General features: G+C 50.6%; 1 protein-coding gene across 2 annotated transcripts in view; it reads left to right on the top strand.

Annotated features, from left to right (window-relative positions):
- The first annotated feature begins 6,249 nt into the window (after nucleotides 1-6,249).
- Nucleotides 6,250-11,308, top strand: part of ATP1A1 (ATPase Na+/K+ transporting subunit alpha 1) — a 28,845-nt gene continuing 23,786 nt past the window's right edge. The window contains exon 1 of one of the 2 annotated variants that reach the window (XM_045081865.1): nucleotides 6,250-6,524. In XM_045081865.1, the coding sequence (XP_044937800.1) occupies nucleotides 6,513-6,524 (12 nt within the window). In that variant the 5' untranslated portion in view covers nucleotides 6,250-6,512. Of the gene's footprint in view, nucleotides 6,525-7,273; nucleotides 7,301-11,308 lie in introns of those variants that run through there. The other variant, XM_004771079.3, reaches the window with a different exon arrangement.

Below are 11,308 nucleotides of genomic sequence, written 5' to 3'. Positions count from 1 at the left end.
ATGGGGGATTAGCAGTTCAGATAGGTGGAGAGCTGACCGATCCCCACTCACCCCACTCCTACACTCAGCACTCTGCTTACCGCCACGGCCACGGGCTGGCTGTGTGTCCGCAGGCAGGCCTGCCCTTGGGGAAAGGAGGTTGGTGGAGGAAGAGAAAAGCCAGCATCGAGTAGGTTCTGTGTTCCCTCCCTTCTCCTCTAGACGTTCTTGTGGATGCCTTCCTCCTTCTTGAGATCTTGTTTCTCCCAGACTGAGGACAAAGTTGAAATCAGGAGAATTCCTTAGGCGTTTTGAACAGGTACTCTGTGGCAGACAATGTTTTAATTATTCAAGTGTGTCATGTCACTTGATGGTCCTGGCAGCCTGGTAATCTAGTTACAGATAGAAAGGTTCAAAAGTTTCATGTGAAGAAGGGAAATGCTGTTGCTTGAAAGAGGTATCTGATGGGGGTCCTGTTGGTTGATCAACTCTCTGTCATCATTGCTCCGTCCCTTCTCACCTCCTGCCCCAGCTCCCCCCACCTCTACTGCCACGTCCACTCCAGATGCTAAATGTCAGATGGACAGTGTTGTCCCCCCAAATACAAATAGCTGAGATTTGTTTATACGTGAACATCGTTTCCTTGAACTATCTGGACAATTGAAGCTAAAGTTTTCACTAATTTGGCCTTTTACACTGTTCTCTTTCTTCTCTCTGGTCCCAGTCTTTTCCTGTGGAATTGGGAGCCAGTGGCTTAACTTTTCTTAGTCTGGGGAATTGCCTCAAGAACTGATCTGTGATAGAAAGGGAAGCCAACTGAGTCCTTGGCCTACGTGGAATTCAGGTTTACAAAAACTATTAGGAAAGCGGAGTGAGATGCCCACACCCTCCCAGCTAATTGAGCTGTCTTCCAGGGTCAGCTGGTCATGTGCTGACAGATTGTTAAAATCAGGTTGAAATCCCAGTTTTTCATATCCAGCAATTTTAAAGACTCTGTTTGGGGGAAGTCATGGCCAATGGGAAGGATAATAGGAATGAAGCATGCACGGGTGTGCGTAGAAAAGGAAGAAAATAAAATTAGTGTGCTATCTGAAAGATATATGGGGAGACATAGATGTCTTGGGAAGCTGAATTCAATAATACAGTCCGAAGAGCTTTGATAAATGGACTGATTGTGAAGGCTTACCCCAGTGCTTGGAGACGGTCAGAGAAATCTTTGCAAAGCACAAAGCAGATCGTGCCACTTCCCTGCTCCAAACCTGGCAGCGTCTCCCCAGGGCCAACAGGATAAAGTCCGGGCCCTCAGACTGGCATCCAGGTGCTCCACAATCTGGGCTCTGCTCCCCTCTCCAGGCTGCTCTCCTGCTGTGCTCTCCCTCACTACCCATGCTCTAGCCGTGTGAAACAACTGCCCTCCAACACACGAAGTTCATGTCCCAAAGGGTTTGCCTTCGCTGGCAAAGCCACCAGGCACAGTGCTAGGCTCAAAGGAGATGCCCAAGAAGTGCAGTTCTGGGGTTTCTTAGGGGCATCTCCGTGAGATGGGAGGAAAGAGAAGAAACCTTCCTTATCTGTGGGCTTATCAGTGGAAGTCCACATGGGGAGGTCACCCATCAGCCAAAATGGCAGCCTCTAGAGGAAAACCTAAGCTGTTAAAAATGAATTGAGCTGGTTACTATTTTTGTACCTGACCTACTTTTTGGTTACTTTCTACTGCTGTAGAAAAGCTCTGGGAGTTTTTGTAAATGAACCAAACGCCTTTTCCATGGTTTTGTCTTCTTTCCTTTTCACTCTACCACAAGGAAAATAGGCACAGTCCCTGCAACCCAGGTCTTGTGCCCAACCATCTATGGAAGAGTGATGCTCTCCACAGAACCATCTTCCATGGGACTTCCTCAATTGTTTTTCCATGGAAGACTTAAAGGCCAGGAAGAGCAAATCGATCCACCCCCAATTGTAGCGCTCATTTCCTTAGAGGTCCTGACTATATTCCCCCGAGAACAAGAAGGGTTACACAGCGTTCTCTCCTGCTGCCTCTTCTGGGGCAGGCTTCCCCACGCTGGGTTGGGTTGTAGGCCTGCCGGACGCCAAGTCTCTGCCATCAGAGTGCAGATGGGACTCGGGCAATAGAATATTTTCCCATCTAGATCTTTCCTCTGTTGCCATTTTTGTCTGCAATGCCCCTGTGGATGTTGATTTTGTCGGGATATCGTAACACTCAATAGAGTTTTTATTGCAACGAGGGGATGGATGCACGGCGAGGGGTGAACGGTGGAGTAGAGGAACACATCCCGGCTCTGAATGTCAGGATTCTGCGTCAAAGCCATGGCAGCCAGCTAGCATCTGACTTACACAGACCGCTTCAGAAGAACAACTGATTTGAGGGCCAGTCAGAGGAAAGGGAGGCCGAGGGGAAGACTGAGGATCCAATGCTGTGCAGCTGATAGCAGCTCCTAGGAGGAGCACCAAGGAAATGCTGACTCTTCTGAATTTCCAGAAGCAAAACTTGAGGGCTTCAAAAATCATTAACAGAAGAAGATCTGTTCAAGAGAGTCCTAAAGAGCCTTAAAAGGAAATGAAGAGATGAGCAGAAAACGGAGGCTGGGAGGAAAAGTTGCGGGGGTGGGGGGTCAGCCTTATTTCACCGACAGATTGCCTATGTTGGTGGTGTGCCCAGAACTGTGCTTTAAAAGTAGGAGGTGAGCCATCGGCTGCTGGGCAGGAAAAAGTGGATTTGTAATGGTGGGATAGAAACGGTTTAGGAGGAACTTAGGGACAACGAGAAGTCACAGTGACAGTAGTGGCTAGGTGGTTTTCTGGGGGACCTAGGAAATGGTGAAAGATAAAGATGCGTGTTTACAATTGTTTCCACACCGGCTCCAGCGCAAGCTGGGCCGAAGATCCCTGGCTCACTGATCTCCCCCAGTTCTTGCTCCCTATGGAAAATGCTCATTTGGTATATGCTCCAACTCATGTTCTAAAGCCCTTAATTGCAATGGTGTGTTTATTCAGTTCAGCAAGTGCTTGTTCAAAGCGCTAGCATTCTTGGCTCAAAATACGGGCTTGCATCATATTTTTCATACATCTGCTGACGGTTCACAATGGCTGGGCCAAGCCTCCATGGTTCTGTCAAATCCTCCTCTCCTCTAGGCCACGCACACTTGGCAGTCTTGGGTCTGAGAATGCCCGAGTCTCCGGGCTGATTGTGTCCTGAGTGAGGAGCTTAAAAAGAGCTGATAGGACAAGAGGCAGATACAGTGGAGAGGCAGAACTTGCCCTGCCCTCTCTTCTGGAAGGAGTGTGTATCCCCTGCACTGCTCTGGGAGTTTGAAAATGAACACAAAACTCAGCCCATCTCCTGGGACAGCTGACAACAGTGTCACTTGGTCCCTGGGCCTTGGGTTCTTCATCAGAAAATGAGGGAGTATTCGATCTCTAAGGTTCCATTCAGAACCTCTCCCAAGAGGAAGAAAGAAGGCTTTCCCAAGAAGAGGACCTTCCTCTTTAGTCACTTGCTTCTTGACCACAGTTTTTCCCTTCACCTCTTAAAATTCGCCATTGACTCCTGGCAACAAACTTTACTCCTAAAAACACCCCTGAAGACTGCCCAGAAGTGCCCAGACCATAGCACTTGGGGGAGGTGCTGTTGAGAGAAAGCATCAAATTTATCGGGGTAATAGTAAAGCCCTTTCTGATATGCTGAAATTTTTCATTGAATTATGTTTCTTTCAACAAGACTGCAATGAAAAGTGACACACTATCAAGTACCTTGAAAATGGATTGGGTTTTGCCTCTGGCAGGGGGGATCTAGTGGTTCAGAAGTGGGGTGGAGGGAGTGTGTGTTCATCTACATGAGGCGTTTCTACAAAAATAATGGCTCTCTGCCTAAGATGCCCCACAGCAGACCTTGGAAGAGCGAGGTCAGGGGAGTAAAAGGCTCTAGTGGAGGTATTCTTGATTACAAAAGAGAAGCATGTAGAAAAATGTGAGGACAGCAGGGCTGGAAGCATCTGCTCTTCCTCCACCAGAACTTCCTTGGTGCTGTGCTGAGAACAAACTAGAAGCAGGAAGATGGCTCCCACTAACTGAATGGCTTTCAGGTAAGAAGAAAGTCCCTAAGCCTCCAGTTTCCCACTCTGTAAAATGCAGCTAAAACCCTTTACCCTCCTGACTTATGGTGCCATAAGGGGCTTTTATATGGAAAAGCGCTTTGCAAAGGCAAGGCGACATTAAGATTTTAGTTAACATTTCCTATATTTTTATGCCTTTTCCCCCACGCTGGAATTCAGCTAGAACTTTGAGGTCCTCCTGGAAGGACCTACAGCAATCTTCCAGTGGCCAGATAAACAGCTCTAGAAACAAAGGCAAATGCGTTGATCTGTTGAGATTATAGTCTTGAAAGGAAAAAAAAAAAAAGATAATTTTACTTAGGAAGGGAGAAAAAGGAGATCAGCTGGTAGGAAAAATCTACATCTCTCGGGCTTCTCCTTTCTACATTTTGTTGCCGTTCTTGTTGTACTTTTCCCATTCAGACTGGAGCCCATGGGATGATTAATCTTGAACAGTCTAAGAGATGTTTAGCCAGCAAATGCTTTCTAGGGGTAAGCAGTCATGGGGGCTCTCAGGGCTTGTGAAAGAACCACTTTCTAGAGCCCTGGAGCAGAGCACTGGTAACACACTGTAACTGTCTTCGAATTAGCAGGGTAGGGAACTCTGTTCTGGACTTGAGGGCTCTTTCCCCAACAGTCTTGACTCTGAATCCAGGTCACAATTCCGCTGCTTTTCATGGTCTGGAAGGATGTAACCAAGCCTGATGGTCCCTAGAAGAGATGTTAGCCTTTAACAATGCATTCTTGGGCAAGAGGAAGAGACTCCTGTAAGAAACAGTTATCTTTGAAGAAGTAATAAAAATTACCCTAATGTTTGTACTGATAATACAGTTGCCAATTTTTCCTTTTTTCCTTCCTTCCTTCCTTCTTTATTTCTTTCAAGCTTTACACCTTATTTGTTCATGTTAAATTAATACTTAAGAGTTCAGAGGGTCAGCTTTAACTTGCTTAGGAAGTTAATATTTTCCTTATTTCTTGTAGGAATTCCCAGAGACGCATAGAGACTTTCTCCTGCAAATCTTGTGCTTTCCCAGAGTATATCTGACTCCCTGAACGTATTATTAATAATAATACTTTGTTTTCTCAATGCTGGAGGCCTTCAACCACAGCAGCCTCTCCTAAGAAGCTCTAATGGGAGGGAAGTCCCACAGCACAACCAGGCCCTGCCTCTCTGGGGGTTCTGGAGCTTATCATCACACACCAGGCCCGGAGTCCCTCACAGCACCCAAGGGCGCGCAGGCAAGGGCGCTGCCCTGCCAGGTGGGAGGCACAGAGAGGATCCAGACAGGTCCTAGAACATCTCCCCATCAAAACAGCCCCGTTTGCTAAAGACAAGCATTCCTTTGGGCTTCTTGTTTCTTCCCTAAAAACCGAATCCCCCAAAACGGCAAACGGCTTTCTTTCACACAATATAGTGAAAAACTTCACTGGAAGCCCTTTGGGCGGTCAGTAGGGTCAAGAAGAGAGGCAGGGGGAGGGCGCTTGGGACCCTTTGGCAAGGCCAGCCCAGACCCATTCTTCCTGGGGCCGAGTGGGAAGTGGATCACGCGAGTCCCAGAGCAAAGGAGGCATTTGGGGGGGCAGCGAGAAACTGGGCAGGCCATCTGCAGGTGGGCGCTGGGCTTGGACCGCGAGGGAGGCGGAGTCCCTCAGGCGGGCGCCGGGTGCAATCTCACCCTATCCCCCACCCCCACCCCGACTCGATCCTTAATCCCACAAGAGCTCCCTAAAACACTGCAAAGGCCCCTCTGCGGTTTCATTCCACGGCCCGCGGGGGTTCCGGGAGCCAGTTCCGAAAGCGTACCCGCACCCACTGCGGACCTCGCGTGTCCTGCAAAGCAGGCCGGTGTCACGCAGGACGGCCAGAGGAGGGGCGCGGCAGCCGCACGGCCGCAGAATCCCTGCGGCCCAGCCAGCCAGCGCGCCCCGCAGTGGCGCGACCGCGGCCTCCCGGGACTTGGGCACGCGCGCCCCGGGTCCCGGCGCCCTCCTGCCTGGAGCCCGGAAGGGCGGCAGCCAGCCTGCCCGGGCCCGGGGGCGGAGCCTGGGGCGGGGGCGGAGCCAGGCCGGCGGCCGGTGTCAGGTTGCTCCGGTAACGGTGACGTGCTGCGGCGTGGGCGGGGCAAACACGCAGGTTGCATATTTTAGGAAGTGAGGAGGAGGCGCGGGCTTGAGCTGCGGCGGGGTCTGGAGCGCGGAGCAGCGGCGGGAGGAGGCGGACACGTGGCAGCAGCAGCGGTAGCAGCCCCAGCGGCGGCATCGGCCCGAGCCGCCGGCCGGTCTCCCTCCCTCCCGCCCCGCGGCAGCCCTAGCTCCCTCCTCTCCGCTCCCCCGGCCGTGCTAGCTCGGCCGGGAGCTGCTCTCTTCTTTCCTCTCTGATTCTCCAGCGACAGGACCCGGCGGCGCGCACAGACCTCCGCCACCATGGGGAAAGGGGTGAGTGTGCGGCCCGTCCGGCGAGGGGGCGCCGGGAGGGAGGAGGAGGAAGAAGAAGTCTGGAGGGCGCCCGCCGCAGCAGGAGGCGGCGGAGGAGGAAGCGGCGCGGCGTGGAACGGGCAGGCAGGGCGGCCGGGCTTAAAAGACGACGCACTCTGGAAACGGAGGGAGCGCAGCAATGGGGGCCGGGAGGGCGGGCGGGGGGAGGGAGCGCCGGGGGGACGGCGGGCGGGCGGCGGCGCGGGGCTGGCCGCGGACCCCCGGGTCCCAGCGCGCTGCGGGCCGGGGGCTCCTGGAGGCGGCGCTCGGGAGCCGCGGGGCCCGGAGTAGGAGGAGGGCGGACGGCGCGGGGCCGCCCCGGGAAGGAGCTGGCGGCCGCGGCATCCCCGGAGCCGGCTCCCCTCCCCTCCCCTCCCCCCGCCCGCCCTCACCTCCCGTCTCTTGCCTTCCCTTTTCCTTCCGCCCTCAGTGCCCGGAGGAAAGGCGTGCTCCTCCCCTTCCCCTGGGGCGCGCCGCCGGGGCCCCTCCCGGGCTGCCTTCCCACCGCGGCCCGGGTCCCGGCGCCCGCTGGGGCTTCCGACGCGGGGGCGGCCCTGAGGGGGTGAGGCTCCCACTCTCGGTGGCGCTGGGGCTTAGCCAGTTACCCGGAGAGGCGGCCGCCCTCCCCAAAGAGGGGGGAAAAAACAACAAAAACTGGCTTCCCTTCACTGCGGAGCTGGTCGTGCTGGCTGGTGCCAGAAAGGGTGTGTCTTCACCGCCCTAAGATGGCCTTTAAGGTATACTTTTGAGAGCTTTAATGGGCCGCTTTCCATAAACACTGGATGCGCCCTGGGGCCGCTGGAGTGGTCATTTCCCTGGTGGGTAGGGGTGTGTAGAGTTTTGTTTTATTTTTTGAGGGATGAGCCTGGAAGGAGGACTGGCTGGCTCTTCAGGGCCTTTGGGTATAATAAACCCGAAAAAGGACTGCCGGCGGCGGGCGGGACGAGGTGGTAGGAGCGCAGACCCGAGGGAGAGAGCGGCTCCCGAAGGAACCAGGGGGTCTCCGGGGCAGGGGCGGAGAATCCACGAAGCTCTGGCGAGACCAGAGCCACAGCTCGTTTCTGTGTCTCTGTGCCTCGTAGCTGCGATAACCTGTAGCCACCGCAAAAGACCGAGTATCAGACCCTAACGGAGCCAAAGTCAAGTTGAGAAAAGTTTATACAAGATAACCGCCCCCCACAAAGTATCAATTAATGGTAGAAAATGACCAGGTCGTGAGAACACGGGCAGGAGGACAGGCGCTCCGTTATCTCCAGGGCTTGCAGGATGCGGGCATCTAGTAGGTCTTTGGAGATTTTCAGGGCTCCGCAGGGTGGCGGGAGTGGTGGGGGAAGAGGCCCGGTGTGTTCTTTGGGGATTCTTAATTTTGGGTGTTGAAGGAAGGTGATTAGAAAGCCTTGAACCTGATAGGGAGGGTAGGGAGAAATGGCAGGTACCACCAGTATCTTTTAAAAGCACAGAATGTGGAAGGCTGGCCCTGGTTACAAAGCTGGAGGCAAAGAGCTGAGAACCAGCCAGCATACTCCCCACGATATAAAAGTGGGTTAGTGGTCCGAGGCCACACTGACAAACCCTAGGTCATTCCCATAAACAAGACCTTTTAAGCTCACCCATTTATCTCCCCTCCCTCAAAAAAAGAGAAGAGTTGATATCCTGAGCTGGACATTCCTGCTTGGAGGCGGGGGGAGGTGTAGTGACTGGGGATATGTACTCAAGGCCTAGGAAGGTGAAGTGACTTGTTCAAGGTCAAATGGTTGGTTAGTGACACACCAGCCTGCCTGATTCCTGAACAGCCTGTGGCCTCCCCAGCCTGAACACTCACCCACTTAACGTTGCCTTATATGCAGAACTCCAGTGTTGTTCTTCATTCAGATGAAAGTGGGGTATTTGTGATAATTGAATTAATGTCCCTAAGAGCTGTTTGAATAACTAAGTTCTAGCCACTGTTATCTGTCTCTGATAACCGAACCCATGCACAACAGTGGTGATCCGCACACCTGGGTTGTGGAGGTTCTGAACTCAGGATGTCTTAGGGATCTTAGTATAAAAAGGAAGTGGCTGCAAACACAAAAATGAATTACAGCTGGTTCCCAGGATGATAGGCTCCTTATCTGCTGGGTCATAGTAAGCATTTTGGGGGACTCTGGTAAATTGAATATTAAATAGGGGGGGAGATGTGTGTTTGTTGGTGATTCTCCTGAGATAAAGTCACCCCTTCTGTCCCCAGTGACTTACCGTGATAGATAGTCCAATGTTCAGAAGGATATTTTATGCTGAAATGTTGGGATTTTTCCACATGGGGATTAAAATGTGGGTGGAGTGGTGACTAAAGCCCTCATGATAATTGGTTAACCAGGAAGCCTGTGCTGGCAGCTAATTTTTAAGGTCATTGTTAATTTCTTCCCCTCCTCTTCCCACTGCTTTGGAGGCCTGAGTTTTGATGGTATTTCAGGTGATTTTATTTCTCCTTAAAAATCTAGTTCCTAAGCTCTCGGTAAGAAAATGAAAGATTCAGCTCCTGCTGAATCATTCCTGGATGAAATAGGATTTTATCCCTTTTTTTCATATTGGGTGTTGTTGCCAGTGACTTGGCCTAATGCCACAGTCAGGCCTGCCACCCACAACTAGCTCACCAAAAGGTACACAAAAAAACCTTTCTCTTTTCTCAAGTTTACAGAAGCTGGGGGTGGGAGGGATGTCACCAGGTCCTTCCGTGTGGTTCCCCATTGTTTGAATATTAACTTAGTTACCTGGAAAATAAATCCTAGCTTATGGGTGGTGATTTCAAGAGGAGCCGGGGGAAAAAAGATTTCAGGTGAAGGTTGCACAAGGGATACACATGTCAGCAGAAATCCTATGGTGACATTATCAGCTGCCCTTTGGGAGCTCAACTTGAAAGTGTGACTAAATCCCCTCTGGCCGCTATAAAGCGAGTACTTTAGACTGGAAACCTCGGAAGGCAGAGTCCTCAGAGTGGAAAGTTGCCCAGGCCTGGCCTGGAGCAGGTGGAGAGCAGTTACAGGAGGAACTGTTGACCAGCTGGGGGGGGGGGTAGGGGCGGACCAGAGGGCTGGGACCAGAGTGCCCAGGTTGCATCACACTCTTTTTGTCTCTGAAGTGTTCAGTGTGTGAGTGTGACAGTTCACGGCTCAGGGTTCTTTCTGTACCCTGTTCTGAGGGTGTATCCTCTTTTGGTAACTTACTGTTTGTTAATTTGTAGTGTTCTCTGCCAGTAAGTTTGTAACACTCTAGTGACTCACCTTTGGGTGGGAGGGTAAGGAAGGGGGAGGTCTGCATTGTCAATGAGGAGGCTGAGAGGAGGCTAACCCCTGCAACCTCCCGGCAGGGGGGTTAAAAAATTCAGTAAATGTGCATTCAGATGAGAGCTAAAACTGAAGAAAGGTGTACAATTTGGTATAGAGGGTGACATTCCTCCCCACCCCCACCCAGCTTCTTGTAAACTTCTGGAAGTGTTACCACTAAGTTACATTTAAAAGTAAAAAGTGAACCCAGAATTAGAAAGCACAATAGACTTGGTACCCAAACATGCTCCATTCCAGAACTTTTCCAAGTCCTTGTTTCCTGATTATTTTAGCAACAAATTAACAGTTAAGTGACTTTCTGTTCAAAATCAGGCTGTGTTGTCTTAAAGATAATCCAAACTTAGCAATTAGATAAAGGCTTTAACTGTTTGAAGGATTTTGTAGGCAAAAGTAAGAAAAATCAGTTTGTTCATTTAAAAACGAAAAGGTAAAAACAAAACAAAATATATATATATATAATTTTTTCTTTTTTTTAAAGCTCTCAAGCTTCAGGTTTTCAGCTGACCCTTTAAGTAGGCTCCTGGCCCCCAGGACGGAATGCAGTCATCTCTGTTCTGTCCAAAGTGAGTGCAGTGTAGGCACATATCACAGCTATGGTCAGGCTTACCAAGGATTTGGCATGGAGAGAAGATCAGATCTTTATAAACTATAGGTTTCCTGTTCATCGGTTAGTCTTAAGGCCTCCAAAGCCAGACAAGAATTTTTCTTTCACCTGAAAAACATATTAAGGATGGAAGATAATAGGAACTACTATTAATTACCCTCCAAAGGAAAGCCAAGTGGAAGTATCCCTTGACATTGCTGACCTCCTAATTTAACAGCATCTTAGAGCTTTCGTCTACTTTCACTTTTCAAGCAAGGAACTTGACTTTTTTTTTTTTTTTTAAGTCTTTGTAAGGCTTGAAAGAAAAAAGGGGGGTGGGTGGGAGGGCTTGCTTTTTCAACCCTCTGTGATGGGAAGGGAGTGTGAACATTTGTGCTACGGTGCCTTCTAGCTGCCCAGGGCTCTCTGCCAGCTAGCAGGCCAGAAGAAGAAACACGAGTGTCAGATCAGATGGGCTCACAGTAATCAGAGTAGCTGCGTTTGGACAGCATGACGCTGGGCAGAATGTTTCCCCATCCCTGCCAGAGCTGTCCAGTTCTGGGTTACTCTGAAAATACATGGCCAGTAAGCGATAATGCGAAGCAAAGAGAATTTGAAAACCCACTGGCTATTTTTTTTTAATTTTTATTTTATTTTATTTTATTTTTACGCTCTCCTTCGTTTCTGTATTTTTGGAAGAGGAGACCTAACCAAGTCAGGTTTGAACTTTCTCACGTTGCTATGAATTGAGTGTATGAGAGGAAGTGTATTCTTTGGCTGGAATCTCAGAGAGACTGTTCTTTGCATATGACTCACCTCATTAGTTGTGCTGAAATCTG

The sequence above is a fragment of the Mustela putorius genome, unplaced genomic scaffold (assembly GCF_011764305.1).
Source record: "Mustela putorius furo isolate JIRA1106 unplaced genomic scaffold, ASM1176430v1.1 tig00000585_pilon_pilon_pilon, whole genome shotgun sequence".
Taxonomy (NCBI): domain Eukaryota; kingdom Metazoa; phylum Chordata; class Mammalia; order Carnivora; family Mustelidae; genus Mustela; species Mustela putorius.
This window is presented reverse-complemented; position numbering and strand designations above follow the sequence as displayed.